The following is an 18217-nucleotide window of genomic DNA, read 5'->3' as shown; positions in this document are numbered from 1 at the left end:
CTCTGGTCCTGCCCCGTTCACCTGCACCAGGCTCGGTGGCCGCGGCCGCCACGGGGCGTGGATCTCCCCTCTCAGCCACGCACCTTGTAGCCGCCGCAGGTGAGGCCCGCGTTCCTCTTGGCCAAGACGCACTTCATCCTCAGGAAGAAGGAGCGCTCGATCTCGTACTCTGGAGAGAGGAGCAGAGGGAGGCGCAGGGCGTGAGGCCGGCGGCGCGCCGCCATGTCCCTGCCACGGCTAACGGAGGAAGAGCTACCAGGGACTGCGATGGGCCGGAGTGTCGCCGGCGCGCGTCCGCCTTACCCTGGACGAAGTGAGAGTGGTAGGGCTGGTGGGCCGTGAGCACCGCCGTCATCTCGTCGTGGTCCGCAGGGTGGATGTATTCGTAAATGCTGTTCCCGGTCAGCTCTACCTGTAAAGAGGAGGGTATCACCGTCTCCGAGGAGGTGGGATGCCCCACGGAGGGGCTGGAAGATTGAGCCGGGGGTCCGCAGGGCTATGAGGACAGGAGCCACAGCTCTAGAGTCGGTCCTGAGTTCTAATTCCGGTTCTGCTGCCTGCTACTTATTGCAACCCATCTAAGCCTCAGTTTCCTTATCTATGAGAGGAAAGAATACTAATAGTAATTGAAGTAGTAATAGTAGTAGCTTCCTGGCAATGTTCTGGTGAAGACATCATGACATGAGTATGTAACCACCTCCCATGGTCTTTGGCTTATGGTAGCAGCTCAAAAACGTAGCCATTGTTTGGGCTTGGGGTGGATGCTAAAGGATAAGTAGAGGAAGAGGGAGATCCAGACCTCCTGCCAGCTGAGATGTTTCCAGTCCCAGAAACAGGTATAAAGCTTTGGGAAAGCCCCACCCCGACCCTACCTCCAGCCTCCAGCCCTGGCTGTAAACATTGAAGGCTGGAGGTGTGGACCACTCACCTACCTGAGAAAGACCCAGGTGGACTGAGGCTGTCTCCGAGATGTACATGATCTTCCCATCTGGGGCCACCACAAAGATGAAGCCATCCAAGGTCTGGGGAGACAGAAACCGTTGAATGGAGAGCCCTCTGGGCCATCGAGAGAAACTGGGGGCGGGGGGGGGGGGCGTACAGAGGTTAATGATGTTCTGCCAGAAGTGCAGAGTGATGGAGTAGACAGGGCCTGGCAGGAAATAGGGCAAAGAAAACCGCCACAAGAGTCTCTCTTTTGTTCATTCCAAATTTGTAAGCATGGGACATGCGGCACCCTAGGAGAGACTCTAGGAAGTGTTGGACAAGGCTACTGCCCTCCAAGACTGAGGATTCACCAAAATGGACAAAGCAGACATATCTGGACCATACACAAACATTCTGGGGGGAAAAACATCACAGCCTGTGATAAGAGGTGGGTTAGGTTCTTGGGGTGATGGTCACTGAGCAAACCAGAAGTTTTCTGTGTCAGTCTTGGAGAGTTTCATAGTGGAACATTCTATAATGGAAAGAGTGCTAGTGGGGTTTGGGAAATAGTAGGCACTGGGAGATGTGGAAGGGCTGGCAGTTTGAAAAGTTTGTAGATAGAAGGCAGCTGGCCAGTGGCTCTGGAAAGAGTCCAGGAGAGGGGAATTTAGGAGATGGGAGGCTTTCCCGGCAGCAAGCCCATAGAGTGGTGCTACAGTGTGTATGTGTTTACATTGATGCATCAAACTGGCAGGCTCTCCATGAAGAAAAGTCTTAGATTTTCACTGTTCCTTTATCTCTGTGAATGAGGCTTCAGTCCAGGCAGTGAAGCATACGGATGAGTCAGATCCTGCTCTCAAGGATCTGGAAGTCCAAAAGGGACAACTGGCCTAAAGACAGATATAATGAACATACAGCTGAATAGACAGTGCTGTGAGGGCCTGGAGACTGAGTGGCCAGAGGCCTGGGGGAGAACCACAGTGGCTTTAGGAGAGCTGTTTGAGCAGAGCCTTGAAAAGGAAGCTTGAACATGAGAAGGGAGGAAGGGCACCCTAGGCAGAAGGAATGGCGTATGGAAAGCAGGGCCTGGGGGTGGAGGGTGGATCTGGTGTATTCAGGTTTGATGAGTTTGGTGTACCAGAGATGAGGCTGAGGAACTACACTGGTGCTGGATTTTTGGAGAGTTTGAGATGTCAGTCTGTGGAATTTGGAGATGCTCCTGCAGGCATCAGATTCCAACAGACGTTTTTAAGCAGGGAAGTAGCATGCTTAGATGTGTTTTTTTTAAATTTTTGTTTTTGTTTTCTCCTGGCAGAATGTGAACAGTGATCTATAGGAGGACAGAGTGGAAATGAGGAGATCAGAGATGGTCAAAGCTGAACTTGGGTGGTCACAAGGAAGACGAGGTGGGTGAAGAGTCTAAGTCAAAGGTGGTTCTGGCTATTGTGGAATTTGTGGTGGCAGATAGAGAAGCTGAGACTGACTTCAAGATCATGGAAAATTTAGGGAGGCCTGGTGGGTTTTTGTATGAGTGGAAGTCTGGAAGAAGGAGATAATGAATTCTTGTCTTAGGTATGCTAAACTTCAGGTATACGCAGATTTCCATTTGGATGTGTCCAGTTGGCAGTAGGAAATAAAGGTCTGGCTCTCAGGAGGGGTGTCTAGACAAGAAACCAGTGGGGCCATGCAAATGTGAGGAAAGGAGTTGAAGTGGTGGTGTTGGTTGAGATACCCAGGAAGCCTTGAAGCTGTGAGAGGAGAAACAGAGCTGGAACCTTGGGGGGAATGCCAGCATTTACAACCAGACAGTAGTGGGAAAACCTAGAAAAGCAGGCAGAGAGGGAGAAGAATCCGGGAAATTGTGCTACATTAGAGACCCAGAGAGAGGCAGAATGTCAAGTAAGCAGTGTCACCTCCATCTAGTCTTTGCCCAAATGTCACCTTCCCAGTGAGGTCCTCTGCAACCGTCCCCATTTAAAATGGCACCACTCAAACACAGCTCGCCTCCTTCACCTTCTTCTTCTTCTCCATGGCACCTACACCACCTGTCATACCATGCTGTGCACCTGTGTGGGTTTGCAAGGCTGCTCTCCTTAGAATGTCAGCTCCATGAGGGCAGGGCTTTCTGTCTGGCATACAGTTGGGCCTCCTATGTTTGTGGAATGAACAAGGTCAGGTGTGATAAGAGTTGAGCATCTTATGCTGGATATCAAAATATAGTGAAGCCTGTGCAGAGTACACCAGCTGTGAGAGATGCCAGAGTGCAAGCGGTGTGGGAGTGAGGGGGGCAGAGTAAGCAATGGAAATTGGGAGGATCATTAAGTCCTACAAGGAGTTTGGGATGAACACTAGGAAAAAGACTGGGCAAGAACTAGAAGGGGTGAGGGACTGTTTGGGTTTTGCTCTCTTGTTTACGTTGATGAGGAAAGTTAGCTGGGAATATGGAGAGCTTTGGGTGGGGGTCAGTTGTTGAGAGATAACTGATGAAAGACAACTTTCTCTCACCTGAGAAAGGGGAGAGACAGAATCTTTTTAGTTAAATTCGGAGGCGTGGAGGCCAGGCCTGGGAGGGAATGCTCACACAGGGCCTCTCTTTGCTCTATGAAACTGAAATCTCTTTTGGCCTCTGGGATTGAAGGAGGCACAGGGTAGTGATGGGACAGGAAAGGCCACGGCACTCCTGCCATGAGATGCTGCTCATGTCTGGTCCAGGAGGGAGAACCGGCACAGAGTCCCCAACCCGATGCTGCTCGGGTTGGAGGCTCCCACGGGAGGAGCCCGTGGTGGACTTGAATAATAAGAATAAGGGGGTGCAGGGTGGGATAAAAGTGTCAAGCCTAAAAATGCCCCCGGGAGTTTTACTATTTTAAATATTTGCTAGGCGACTTACGCGGGCAACGGGCAATTTAAAACGGTGTACACTGCAAACAGCGCGGTAATGGGCGCCTCCACACTGGATAAACTCATTACTCAGGGAGGTGTATGTGTGTACGCGCGAGGGTCCGCACACGGCCCGGGCAGGCCTGGGGTGAGGGCGCGTGGAGAGACAGAAGGGATCCCGGGGGCTACAGGGAGGAGGTGAAACGAGTTGCGGACGCAGCTGGATCCGGGACGTGTGGACTTAAAGCCCTGACGGGCATTTCTACCAGATTCCCGTTATTTCCTGGCTAAATTCTTCATTTGGGACGGTTTTGCAGCCCGGCCTCGGCAGCTTGGCCTCTGGTTCCCTCCGCTGAATGGCGTCAGATGGCGCCCCCTCCCTCCGTTCAGCCGTCCTGATTCGGGCCTTACCGGGCTCCCTTCCAAACCCAACGCGCCGATCGTCACCTCGAGAGGCGCCTTCCACACCCAGCGAGGTTAAGAGCTAAACATTTTAACTCTACAAGGAGTCGTAGGGGCTGCGAAACGGCCACCTCCGGACGGGATCCCATTTTCCGGGAAACAAGAATCCTGGCTCGGGGACCGGCACCCGGGCCCTCGAAGCACGTGCGCCGCCGGGAGGCCCAAGTCAGTACCTGGAGCAAGTGGGAGCCCAGTTCGCGGCCTACGTTGTCCAGGGGGCTGGTCCTGCTCGAGTGGCCCCACGCTTCGCCGAGCCCTGTGGAGACACAGAGACACCCTTAAAAGACGCACTCCGACCCGGCTGGCGGTTTGAGACTAGCTTCGCGGTTTTGTCACCCAGGCAAGCTTGCACACACGACCTGATACCACCCGGGCTCCCTCCCCACCTAGACCGCAGGGACGCGAGAGGGTAAATGACGGCTCTGCCCGCTCAGCTTCTAACGGGTTTAACAGAAGTGAGACTCCCTCTCCCTCTGCTCGACCAGCCCGGGCTTCTCAGGAAGGGCAGGGTCCTGGCTGAGCGCCCCTACCCCCCCCCCCGCCCCGGGGAGGACCACAGGTGGCCGAGTTTGGGGACAGTCTGTGCCCAGAAGGGGCCCGGACACCGCACCAGAGCGATAACTTTGGCGTAGGTTCACTGGTGTGCTTAGAAGGGCGAGGGACACTATTTCCCACCCCAAGTTTCATCACCCTTATCAAGAGGCCGAGGGTGTCCACACATCCAGCGAATACCATACCGCTGCCCGCCGGGAACGACCTGAGACTGCGGAGCCAAGTCCAGCTCGTCCTGGTGGGCTTTCTGATTGGCTGCGGGGCTCTCCAGCCATTTTCCTTCCCTGGCCTCTGACTTTAATCCCCTTCGGAAAAATCCGTTTGCTTGCGGATGGCTTCCAGTACCAGCTACCCTCCGCAGTCCTGCCTCTGCCTTTCCTTTCCACGTCCTAACCTCAGCTCCCTCCCCACTCCAAGAAAAAGCTCTCTGAAAGTCACTTATTTTCAGGTGCTAACACCGTCTTACAATATTTTCGTTCCCTTTTGGACGTAGAGAATCATTCCTCTTCTCTACTTCCCAGGTATCATCTATTAACAAAGACTGCCCCTTCCTCTCCTTGATGCTACCACGTTAAGATCTTTCCAGGCTTTGCCACAAATCATTTCTCCGGTGATGCCTAAAAAAGAAAACTCCCTGTATGCCCGTGGCTGATTTTTAAAAAATTAATATGGAGTCTGCTATAGTACCTGTTTTCAGGAAGAAAATGAAAAATAAGGCAGAAGAAACTTGCCAAGACCGAGGTTACACTACTTATGGGAAATATCTTTTAACAATGTTGCTGCTGAAATCAGTGTAACTAGGTAGTTAAATTTTTTTGTGCTTACACGATTAAACAAGGTTAAACATGACAAAAATGGGGGGGGGGATGATTTACTGATTTACTGCATTACGGGACAAATCACTATGAAGTACCCAATGACAAACACTCGCATTGTAATATGGGGGTGGAGGCGGATCTTTCAGAATAAAACACGGAGTTGGACTCCTGAAATGTGTTGGCCAGGAGCTGCTTCCGAAGCTAGCGATCAAAACCCTGGTAACGAGTAACCGTGAGCGCCCCTTAAGCTCGAATCGGGTCTTTCTGGGTGTTTGCACATTTAAATAAATCTAACGATCTCCCCACCGCTCTGCAAACACTGAGGTTCCCCGCCCCCCTCGCCCGGACTCCTCTCCCTCCCTCGCGTCGCGGCAGCCCCTCCTGATTCTTTAGCCCGCCCCAGTTTTCCTCCCCAGAGTGACTCCACTGCCCTGATCCCTGTGGCCCTCCTGGACCGTGCGGGAGGTCCTCCGCCACAGCCGCCTGTACACACCCCTTCGCCTTGTCACCTTCCCTTCGCTCCTCCCGTCTCAGTCAAGCTATCCTCCTTGGTTTCTGGCACGACCTGTTCATGTTTTCATCCCGGATCACACCTACACACCCAGAAGAAGTGGGGGGGGGGGGGGTTAGCTGGGGAGGCCGCACGGGGAAAGGGGAAAATCTTGCCGGGAGAGCCCGGAACCAGCATGGCGCTGACCCTTGGACACCGCGGGCCCAGCCGAGGCCTGAAAGCCCAACGCTTCGCTGGGGCGAGGGGTCGGACGCTTGGGCGTGCAGGGAGCTGGTCGCGGCCGCCTTGCCTCTGGAATCCCGTCTTCCTCCGCTCCCGGAAGAGTGCGAAGCCTGCGCCTGCAGCCAACACAGGTCTTTATTCTAAAATTATGAAGGTCCCCCCCAAAGCGGCTGGGGACGCCGGGGAGCCGCCTCCCGACCCGAATCATCTGAAAATCCCCCGAGCTGGGCTCAGGGTTAAGTACTGGTTCCGAACTCCCGGCGCCAGCCTTGGCTGCTTGCGGTCTCGGGCTGCGGCCTCATTAGTATGCGCCTACGAGGGAAAAATAAGACTTACCGACAGGTTAATAAGCAGCCGGGCCGGGCGCAGGGTGACAGGGGCCTCCGTCGCCCTTTCCTGTACCCCGCCCTCACACCCCCCCCCACCACCTTTTAAGGAAACTTTTGCTTTCACCGAGCATCGCCTTCTCTTCTGTTCCCGGTTGAAAGCTCCGTCACACGGTTGGTTATGCCTGGGTTAATGTTTTATAAGGGACTGGCTGCCCTCGTCTACCTGCCGAGCTTTCCTGACCTAATATCAGGGCTGAGCTCTCCCGTCAGCCTGCCCAGGACACCTTCGAAGCCCTGCTCATGGGTTTCACCTCCCGAAAAGCCCGGAGTGGGCCAGAGACCCCTCTCCCTGGACCCCTTCACCTTCTGCCTGCAATGACGCGCTCCCGCACCCCATTTCAGTTGGCGAGGGGGGTAAGCTGAGATTTCGTTTCTGCACTTGACCTACCGCAGAAAACTCGCAAATCCTTTGATTGTCTGTTTAAAATGAGGAGGAAACCAACTCCCTTTGCGGCAGGATTACAGTGGGAACAAGATCTAAAGATTCTCTTGTAATTCGGTGAGGCCGAGAGAACGGGGTTTTGCAAAGGAGAAAAGGAGCTCTGGGAGGGAGGCGATAACTAAATCGGGTTTTAGACGAAAGGATTTTCCCCAGCTAAAGTGGCCAAAGACAAAAGAAAACATAATCTATTTTGGAAGATTTCCAAGATATGCCACATTAACCTTAGCAGATAAATTTTGCTTCTCCCCGCCCCCCTCGTCCCTTAAAGTCTGGTTTATCATATTTACATAAATAGTATCAGAAGGGATGTATCTATCATGGATCTAAAGGGCTAGCTCACATTTCACGTGAAACCCCGGGCGAAGTTTCACTGTTGCTTTACCCTCAGTGCTCGGTTGAGCCATTTCCATTTAAATACCCCCTGACCCAAGGATTACCTCAATGGACTGACTGCACGGGTTTTGTAATTTCCTGAAAATGAGATTTCGATTTATAAAACAAGAAACCAATTAGTAACCAAATGAGGCGAAGTAGATCCACTAAAATTGACCTAATCCCACAGGCACAATTTAGGCCCGTTCTTAGCGAATGAATGATGAGCCCCAGTCTAGCGTGAGCTCAAAGCATCATCCAGCTGTGTTATTGCAAGCAGCAAAAATAAATTGATCGAGCTTTTCCTTCGGAATGAATTTCACACCCTTGACAAAATGTAGATTACAGACCTGGCATCATCGCCTCCTTCACTCAGACAGGAAGAGGAGGAGGAGGAGAGCTTGTTCTACTGTTCTTTTTTTTTCTTTCTTTCTTTAATAAATAAACACTATACGTGAATAGAAAGGTGTCCTCCTTGTCGTCGTTCCTGGGAACCTTCTCCTGGATGGATTGCGATGTGCCCTTTAGCCAGTATGAGGTTGCTGGGGGAGCTGTCCCATGACCTGGCCACAACTTGGTGACTGAGACGGGCAAAGCCCTCCGAGACCGCGCTCCTAACTTCTGGTCCCGGGGGGCGGGGGGACTTGTCTCAGCCGCCTGGTTTTTCCACAGGGCCTGCGCGTCCTCACTGAGAGTGCACTGTCCAAACCTCCCAGCCCACAAGCAAGCGGCCTTCGTGGTAGGGGTCCGGGAGCCTCGGCGGCTGGGCTCCTTGGGGAAGGTCGGGCGCGCTTAGCCGAGGCCGAGCGCCTGGAGCGGTCCCTGGGCAGGAGGCCGCTTCGCGCACCGAGGCGCACCCACCCCTACCTCGGACGCTCGGCGTGGCCTTCTGGGCCACCTGGCGGGTGTGGCCGACCTTCCGAGGGCGTCGGTGGCCGCGCGGAGCCGGGCTTTATCCCGTGCGGCGGCCTGGCCCCCACCATGCGTGTGTACCCTGCCCTCCCCTGCCTGCCTCTGAGACCCCCAGCCGCGCCGGGGCGGGGGTGGCGGGGGATCCGCTGAAGTTAGTGTGAATTTGGGGTGGAGACCGACGGTCGCAGCGCTGACTCTCTCTCTGCGCCCTCGTCGTGCTCCAGCCCCGAAGCTAGGGCTTCCCGGGCAGGGCCTAGCCCCGAGAGAACACGAACTGCAGGAACGAGGGACAGGCAAGGTTCGGCCAGGTCCCAACTAACCCGTGGGACGAACACGCCTGAGGGGTTGACGGTAGTGCTGCGAGGCGGCTGAGAGCGTCCGGCGGTGTCTACTAAAGACTCCGGGCCTTCGAGGGTAGCCTGGCGGGGCGTGCGAAGGCCGGCGCGGGCGAGGCCGACGGGTCTGCCCCGCGGCGCGGGCCTATCCCGCTTTTGTTCCACTCGGCGGTCGGGACTCGACAGACGCACAGCGGCCCCTCGGGCGGCATCTTGGCTTAAGTTTTAGACGAGGACCGGGCCTCGGGGCAGTGGCCCGCGCAGCACGAGGGACGGCGGGCGCACGGGCGCAGAAGCCCTCGCGCCCGGGGAGGGCAGAGACCTGGGCGCGCGCGGGGAGTGACGAGACACCGTGAGGAGGCCGCGAGCAGGCTTACCCTCGGCTGCGGCCACGCGGGGGAAGGCGGGCGGGTCGCGGGCCACCACCGCGGGGAGAGAATGGGCCGCACGGTGCTGACCTGGCCGGCCGGCCGCGGCCTGCATGCTTCTCCCCTCTGCGTGCTGCGGGCCCTGCGGGAGGCGCGGCGGGGGCTTCGACGAGGTCGCTGTCACTGGGCTGGTCCGAGCCACCGAGGCCGAGGGACTCCGCGCAGGAGCCGCCTGCCCGATGGCGCTACCCTAGGAAGAAGCTTTGCTCCTCAATTCTCAGACACTGTTTTAGTGTTTTCTGATTTCCAGGCCCACTGCGAAATAATTGAGGATTCCCCGTCCGCACGAAAAATTTAAAATTCGTGGATCAGAGACTGGCACTGGGTGAACAGCTAAAATCATAAGGTTTTAGTTGGGTCTAAACCTCATTCTCTTGAGAAATACCCGAGTCGACAGATAGAGAAATGAGGCGAGAATCCATAGGTTCGAATTCTGTGTCCACGTTTGTATCTGCAAAAGCTGGAAGCTGCCAAGATTTCCCGAGAATTGAAAAATAACTCCCCTAGAAATCGGATTTGTCCTCTGGAAATTTAACCTGATTTTAGCTTCAGACGGGTGACTGTACCCTGCCATATCTTATCATACCCTGTTTTTGTAGTTTCGTTGCTGTTGTTGTTGTTTTGGGTTTTATTAGTGATCACTCCCTTTTCAAAAAAAAGTACTTTTTTCATTGATCTGATCTATAATTTCTAGCACATAAATCTGCCTTGCAAATGCTCTGCACGGAGTTCAGTTCTGCACTCTACATTTTAAGTCAACATCAAAACTGGAATTAAAGAGAGAAAACCAGCGTGGAGTGTAAACTGTGCTTGAAGGCGTTTAAATGAGAAAAACTTCTGTAAGAAAATAAACATGGAAACCTAATGCTCAATCATTTCCCCAAGCAGCAAGAAAAACAGCTTTAAATCACCCATCCACGTGGGAAATGGGACCTCTTTTTCTCTTTCAGTTCTTGGCCTCAAAAAAATATAAGGCAATTAAGGATTTCAATCTTGAGGTGACTATTACAGAAAGTGTCTGTGGAGGTTTGTTTAACCATCCTTGTCCTTCCAGCCTCTGTAGAAACTCTCTTTCCTACACAGCTACTAATTTCAACTCTGTCATTATTTTTATCTTCCCAAGACACCTTGACAATGAAATAGTAGTGATGTTACCAAGATTCTGAATGGCCATAGATTTGAAAACATCTGATCGTTTCAAAGGTTATTCTGCAAGCCACTACACCCCCAGTCAAAACTATATTATATCTAAACAACAAATATATATTTTTAGTTGAATTTATCCTTTTTTGCACACAAATAAAGTCACATCATCTCTTTTTTTATCCTGCCTTTTTGGTTTTGATAACACCAAAGACATACATATCTAGATGTGCCAATTTTTTCCTTGCAAGGCTATTTTAGAATAGAATATGTTACCACTTGGGAGATATGCAGTTCCAATGATTTCTAATGACAGTAATTGTACCAGAGTTTTTGTTTTTGTTTTTACTATGAAATCTCCAATCTAATGCTTTATTCTTAATTATTCCGAGCACCCATAGCCCATTCATCTGTTCCCTCTCTCTCTCTCTCTCATTTTTCCCTCAACAGCTCAATTTTATCTACTCAGATAAATAAAAGCTGAAGTTTGCTCCCAGACAAGGAATCTGCTATCTTGGGGGGGAAAAACTGTATTCAGCAAATGAGGGGGGAGAGAATTAAGGATTTTTAATATTTTTCACATATAAGTATGGAAAGATTTCTGTTTTAAGTCTTTTAGAATTACAGGGTATTAAAAATAAAATGTAATATGAGCAAAAACAGTGGAGTTTTACAGTCATTTTTATGCCTATAACTAAGATGTCACCAGATTTAGAAGTATTTTAGATTATATACCTTGCATAGTCCATGTTACATGTGATAGCAGGCTTACCATGATGAAATAGCTACTTTCATCCCACCCTTAAAATTTTACTGAAGACCTACTATGTGCTAAGATGGTGTTAAGACAGATATGAAAATGAACTTCATTTCAAACAACTTCTTTCCCATTTCTCAGCACTAAAAAAGTTTACCCCCATATAAAGTGCTCAGTTTCCCCCACTGCCATGGACCCACTCTTGTCCCCACTTCTGCTGGCAGTCAACAGCTGAACCCAAATTTCGTACCCTCTGCAGGTTGTGCTTGGTTCTTCGGGCTTGTGATTATTTCACTCCTTTTGCAAGCTGTTGGTTTTACTGTTTGTTGCTGTCCTTTAATATTTTAAAGGGCTGTGTCTGGGGTTTTGGACTTTTGAAGCCAATCTGTCCTCAAAATTAAAACCTCATCCCTAGGAACCAGCTGTCCGGATGACCCTGTCTAACTCACCCGGTGGAGGCTACGGGTGAGTTATGAGCTCAACAGTAGCTGGGGAAATAAATGATGTGCCCAGAGTTCACACATCGTCCATCCCCTCCTCCCCATAAACCCACACGCATCCACAGAAGAAGGGAGAGGAAGGAGGGGCCCCGGGCCCAGAGCTCCGAAGGAAGGTGAGTGGGGCTGCAGAAAGCACAGTCGCCTTTAAAGTAGCCACAGGGGACCGGCCTGGCCACCGAGGGGACTCCAGCCGGAGTCTTCACCGGCGCTCTTTTTAAAAATAACGAGAAGTTGGCTAAGAGAGTTTACTATTCCTATTTATTTATCACGCAATTTATAATTTGTGGGGTTAGCACTTAATTAAACAAGAAATCTTGCTCTCTTTAAAACAAAACCAAAACAACAAGAACCAGCCCTATTCCCTCCGGCCGCGCCTGCCCGGGGTCTGCACGACACAAACGAGCCCCTGGCCTGGCGACTCCCCGGGCGCTCTGTCCCTCTCTGCGCCCGCCGGGGAAGCCGACCCTCTATTCTTTTCCTCCGCGATTACTCGCAGCCTCACAAGCAGCACCATATGCTTCTTCTGATCAAACAGCGAGCGACATCGGCACCGATAATTGACGAGACCCGCTAGAAATCACGCAGAAAGGGAGCCCACTGAGACCGCAGGGGCTGACAAATCACTGCTAATAATCCTGTTAGGAACAGAGCGGCCAGCGGAGTTCGCAATAGCTTTATTTTTATAAAGTAGGCGCTGACAGTATAAAGACAACGAGATCTCTTTTTTAAACAGAAGGCAATGTAGCATAATAGTAATTTTCCCACCAGTAATTCTCAGCACAGTTTGAATGGGAAATACGGTTTTTAATATATGTTCCCCCTCCTTTTTTTCTTTCTCTTTTTTAAAACTTTTCAGGTATGTTAGGTTTTGATTCCTCTCTTCCTGTGGTTTCAAGGCTCAGATGAGATTGTTCAAGGAACTGCTTTAAGACAAAATGACCATACTACTATTTATAGTTTTGGGGTAAAACCAAACTATAATTTGAAAGTTTTCCTTTAGTGCCCCTGACTAATTTGGGGGCATGTTTTGCAAGATTTTGATTCAGATAATAACTTTTAGTCAAGATGAAGCAAAGTGAAACTCAAAGCCCAATAATGATGATTCCCCCCCCCCACCATTTCCTTCAAAGAAAACAACAAACTCCAAACATCCAAAATCAACAATAACATAAACCTCTCTTTGTCACATAAGAAGTTCTGGTTTGTAAGTACACAGGGTTCCTTCTCTTGAATTTTTGTTTGTTTAGTATTCTCTACATTTCCAAATCCTCCTCTCCCAGCAAAGACATATCTCAAATATTTTTAAAAATCTGTTTATGTGTTATTTGAATGTGGGTAAAGGAAAGGATGGGGAAATAGAAGAGAAATATACTTCCCCTAGGGAGTATAAATGGTTTTATACAGGACAGTGTTCTATCAAGGCTACTCTGTCCTCACACAATGAATCTTGATCATCTAAATACACATTTTAAACCATGTCAAAAGCTCAGCTATTCTAACTTCTAGGCCTTATGAGACAATTTTCCCAGGGATCCATTTGCCAACCTACCACCTAGAAGATATTTTCTAAGCGGACTAGCGATCTTAATTCAATCTTATATCTTAGAGAAAATATCAAGCCCAGAGTTGCAAATCACCAAGTCCCAGAGTTAGTTTCAGACTCTGTGAACATCTCAACAACTCAGAATAAATTTGCTAGAAGCAGTCAAGAGACTGGGTAAATTCAGGACATATTTGTTCATGAATATGTCTGCTCCTCATTTGCAGGATTACTGACATAGAGAAGTTATTATCTGCCTTAGCTAGCTCCATGTACATGGGTCTATCTAGACATAACAAAATTACAGGAAGTTAGAGATGTTCCTGCTCTCTGCTAGATACAATTCTAACAAGAGGAATAAAAAAAGAAAGTCATATTTGGATTAGAAGTACTTTCAACTGAGCTCAGTATCTAAGTGTTGACAAAAGCACTGTTGAGCTGCTTCCCAACCAAACATATCTGATGGACTGAAGAGAAAGTATTAATGGGGAAGTAGAAAGAGCCACGGAAAGGCAACAGAAATTCTAAATGCAGAGAGATCCTTAGTTAAGCAGCCATGCTAAACTTCCCTTCGCAGAGAGTATGTGTGTAAGTATGAATGTACTTCTCTGCCCAGTGGCGTAGGCTCATTCACTGGCAGATCCCGTGCCCCTTCTGCCTTTGAAATTCCATCTGGGCAAAGTCACTTACCTTCTGGGAACACTACTCTCATTTTGAGATAGCTGGTGGTGAGCCTGATTATGGATGCTTTGTCCAGCTGCGAGGTGATAGCTGAGGGCAAAGGCAGTAATTTAGCCAGTTCATAAAATTCACTGTTTTCCTTCTCCCTCCTAGTCCGGGCAGCATTTTTGGACTTCTCTTTCATCGTGTCTCGTTCCCCCTTTCTTCTTACAACATAAGTTCCACAGATTCATCCAAAACCAAAAATAAACTTTCAATTAGAGATCATATTTGGCAAAAATATAAAGCATACTTTGACGAGACTGAAGTCTTTGCTTCAGTGTTTTGATGGCAGTAAAAGACCAACGCGGCGAACAGAAAATTTTTTCTTTAAAAATATGGGATGCGAGTAGAGGAAAGTTGCTGATCCACCGCAGGCGATCTGGGCAATCCTAGGCGTCGCTGGGTATCAAATGCCGGCGGGACCTCCGAGGAGCTAGCCTTTCCTTCGGTTCCGCGCTGCGAACCCCGGTTCTCGGGAAATCGACATAATCCCCGACGTTTGCTTTCAGTCCCGCGGCCCTTGGGGTGGCTCCGAGCCGCTTTGGGAAGAACAGGAATGCCGGGCAACTCTTTCAGGCCACTGTGAAGACAACAGCATCAGAGCGTAAGAGATCTGCGGCTCCACAATCACTCGCGCGCTCGCCCCAATTCTGAAAAATGGCCGGGAAGGGCCTCAGCGCGCCTCAGCTTTCCTCGCCGGGCTCAGTGTTTTGGTTGGTTGGTTGGTTGGTTGGTTAAGATTTGGAGAAATCAGCAGCGAGACTGAGTCCCCTGCAAATAACGCTCCCATTCTCTCACCCCCGTCAGACACATTCTCCAGCCCCCTGGGAAGTTGCCCAAACAACGAAAGGCAGATATTGCAAGACCCTTAGGAGCCCCTCAGCCGCCGGTCCCCGTGCCCCCGCCCAGGCCAGGCGCAAGTCCCAGGAAGGCAGGTTTCCGCAAATCAGAATTCCTCCACAGCGCTCGGGCACCTTTCCGTCCCCCCACTTTGGCAGGTCCGCAACTTGGCTCTCTAACTTGGGTCTCAAGTCTCGGGGATTCCTCAAAATATAGCACTTACACATCAAGTCCCTCAGGACTGCCGAGGAGGCGACCCAGCGCTCTCCCTGCCCAGCAGGGGCGGCAACACGCCGGGCACGGCTGCGCCAGGTTAACAGGTGGCACATTCGCGACAGCCCCTCGCAGGCACCGGGGGGCGGGAGGCGCCCGGCCTCTCCCCCTCCGCCGTAGAGCTCCGGGCGCCGATGGGCGGGCGCAGGGCGTGTTCCGCTTCACCTACCTTCAGTCCCCGCTGGCAGCAAAGCGTGCGGAGGCGCCCACCTCTTAATTGTACTCATGCCTACCGTCCAACTAAGCCTCTCCGCGGGCCTCTCTGCTTCCCACCCGCAGAGAGGAGCAGAGCGTGCCCTGGCTCTCTCTTCTTTTCTTGGTCATGAATTGGGGGAGGGGTGCGTGGCAGAAGGAGGGGGATGCGGGCTTTGGGACGGGTGAGGTGGTTTTAGAATCCTCCTCCTCGGTAGTTGCTACGAAGCCAGTATTATTCCTGACTGGAAGCCGAAAACGCCCCCCTAACTTCTTAATGGCTTACGGGGTTTAGCTTCAACTTCACTCCCGGGTTCCCTCTCTCCCGCCCTCCCCTAATGCCACTCACAAACCTCCTCGCTTCTGATTGGCCCGGCGCGTCCCGGGCCGCGGCGCTCATTGGCCAACCGAGCTGAATGACGCGTGCACGCCCCGCGCCTCCCCCCGGCGCGCACCCCGGCTCCCGGCTCGCTGCCTTGCTACCCGCGCGGCCGCAGCGCTCCTCACGAGCCGGGGGCACCGGTGTCTGCGCTGCCCGGCTAGCAGCTCCTGCTTTCGGCCTCCCGGGCCTTGAGGGCGACGTGCAGGACCCGCGCTCCCCGCGATCCCGGGGGTTGAGTGTCTGTGCACTCAGCCCCGAGCGCCGACCCCGCAGTGCTAGGGGCGCCCCAAAGCGGTGGGCAGCGGCCCCTGGCCGCAAAGGTCGGGCCCGGGGGCTGGGTCGCCCGGCAGGCGAGGCAGGAGTAGCCCAGGCTGCGGGCAATGTTCGCCCAAAGGCCGACCAGGAGGCCACTCCCTTCCCGCGGGCACGTCGCGGGGCCCACAGCGTGCACGGGGCCGGTGGGTTATATTTTCTTTTTCGCATTTCTCTGAAACCACGGCGACACCGAATTCATCGCCAGAGAGGATAAATACACCCGTCTTTAAATTAATCCCAAAGAGGAGCGTCTTTTTCGAAATGAGTCGAATCTAGGGGCTGATTTGTTCACGGTAGAAAGCTCAGTCATGGAGTTTTCCTATGGGGAGCAGATAGGGGACACTAGGGGAAAAGAGGTTACATTTCAGGCCAAAATAGAGTTACTGTCGTTGATATGAAGTATCTCACAATAATCCGTTATCTTAAACGTGAGCGAAGAGTTTTTGTTGGGTTTTGTTTCAGGAAACAAAAGTCCAACATGAATATTCCTTACAGAAGGGATACGTCTGCACGAATGAATCTACAGCATTTACGATCCCTTACAGGAGCCGTTTAAACAAACGCTTGTAAGTACTATTGCTGACAAGTTATATTTAAGAGAACCTCTCATTTGAATCGCCTTCCCTGTCATCTGAGGATAGAAAACAGATAGCGACGGGAAGAAGTTCACTCGTCCCGGAAGACAATTATTGCTGCTTGCGAATCATTCCCTACAGATGCGATTCCCTGCTTGGTTTTGGTGCTGTTGGTGACTACGATTCTGCTCTTGGAGGTCGACTCGGAGGCAGTTGTTTCATCAGCGGTAAAAGAGTGAGAACACCAGTCACGTTGCCCTCGTCTTCTCGTTTGGTGGCGCTGACTGCCTCCAAGAAAACATATACTCTGAAGAGGGGTGTGTGCCATCTTGCTGATATTCGGAACAACTTTAAGAGTGTTTGTTCAAAAATACACACATCTGCCACCTCCTTGCCTCCCGATGGCAGTACGCTCGAAGAACGACAATGGGAGCGTCCTCGGGGTATTTACACATCTGGGAAACACCTGGCAGGAGGAGGTGGTGAACATTCTGGACAGAAAAAAAAAACTTTTTTGAAAAAGAACTAAACATAGAGATGTGATAGGTGTTCCAAAACTGGAATCCAGCAAATGGGCTCTAATCTAGGAGGAGGAGTCATTTCCCCAGAGGCTGTAGCCACTTAGAGACCTGGCTCTGGGCGGTTCCACCACCAAGTAACTCACCCTTAACAAGAGATGAGTAGGAATAGAGAGAGAGATGTACTGTGGCTCCCTTATACACAAGATTGCAGAAAGACCAGATAAGATTAAGCTGACCCCTACAAGAAAAGAGTGGGGTCGGTTGTTTGGAAAGGTTGAAAGAACCTTCCTTGAGATCCTTCTTTCTCCCCACTTTCCCCGCCCCCCACCTGGACAGAACTTAGGGGTAATATGGAGCGGCCAGGCGAAGCAATGACACTTCAGGGGTAAGAAGCAGTTTTCTATTCCGACTGTTCTAGAAAGGATGTCACTTAAGTCGGCGGTTACTGTAAACCCTATCTCTACTTCAAACAACGTGCAGGTGTGTTGGCGCTTTGCTGCGGGCTGAAACCCTTGGCCGTCGCAGGGACTCTGGGGGATCAGGCAGTGCACGCCTCCCATTACAGGGTACCTTTTGCGCCGAAGAAATGTAGTATTTTGCCTTCAGCAGCAAGATGAGTATGGAAGTCTTCACACCAAAGACGACGTCCTGGGGGTGGGGGCCAGGAGGGCTGCTCCAGTGTCCCAGTGAAGCTCAGTAGTCGATGAACTGGGAATGTGTCCTTTAATAAACAAAGTGAATGCACGGCCAAGTGGTGACGGCCCCCTCACTAAGTCCTCCGCACACAACTGTCTGAGCCGCGTTTACCGAGAGAGTGAATTAGCATGGCGACGTAACACCTGTTTTTCTAATCTTTGAACCCCGGCTGGAGCGGGAACGCGGCTCCGGCACTCCCCCGCCCGGTGCCGGCCCCGGCCTCGCACCCTCCCGGCGACCCCGCCCGCGGCCCGCGCGCACCACGCCTGCAGGGGCTGGACCCGGTACCTCGGGAGCCTCCCACGTGCTCCAAGAATCGCCTTTTGCCTCTAGCAGGAGAAATTTTAAACCAGTTTCTTGAGGCTTATTAGGCTAATCCTTCCCACCTCTTTGCCAATGTAAGGGGAAAAGCCCCAGAAAGGAAAAAGACGGGCACACGCGACCCACCAACACCAAACAGGAACCCTAGGAGAAGCTAGGCCGTCGCCTCCTTGCGCGGGTGCCTCAAACTGC

At 51.6% G+C, this 18217-nt stretch overlaps 1 protein-coding gene across 3 annotated transcripts in view; it reads right to left on the bottom strand.

The window, feature by feature from the left end:
• The window catches only part of SIM1 (SIM bHLH transcription factor 1), a 67487-nt gene extending 51979 nt beyond the window's left edge, over positions 1 to 15508 (bottom strand). Inside the window, exons 1-6 of one of the 3 annotated variants that reach the window (XM_061206766.1) lie at positions 14974 to 15508; positions 13878 to 14490; positions 4440 to 4522; positions 933 to 1022; positions 304 to 412; positions 84 to 169 (exon numbers count right to left, since the gene is read on the bottom strand). In XM_061206766.1, coding sequence (XP_061062749.1) covers positions 84 to 169; positions 304 to 412; positions 933 to 1022; positions 4440 to 4522; positions 13878 to 14052 — 543 coding nt within the window. In that variant the 5' untranslated portion in view covers positions 14053 to 14490; positions 14974 to 15508. The other 2 variants (XM_061206767.1, XM_061206768.1) reach the window with 2 other exon arrangements.
• Positions 15509 to 18217: the final 2709 nt, after the last annotated feature.

Source organism: Eubalaena glacialis, chromosome 12 (genome assembly GCF_028564815.1).
Source record: "Eubalaena glacialis isolate mEubGla1 chromosome 12, mEubGla1.1.hap2.+ XY, whole genome shotgun sequence".
In the NCBI taxonomy this organism is placed as follows: domain Eukaryota; kingdom Metazoa; phylum Chordata; class Mammalia; order Artiodactyla; family Balaenidae; genus Eubalaena; species Eubalaena glacialis.
This window is presented reverse-complemented; position numbering and strand designations above follow the sequence as displayed.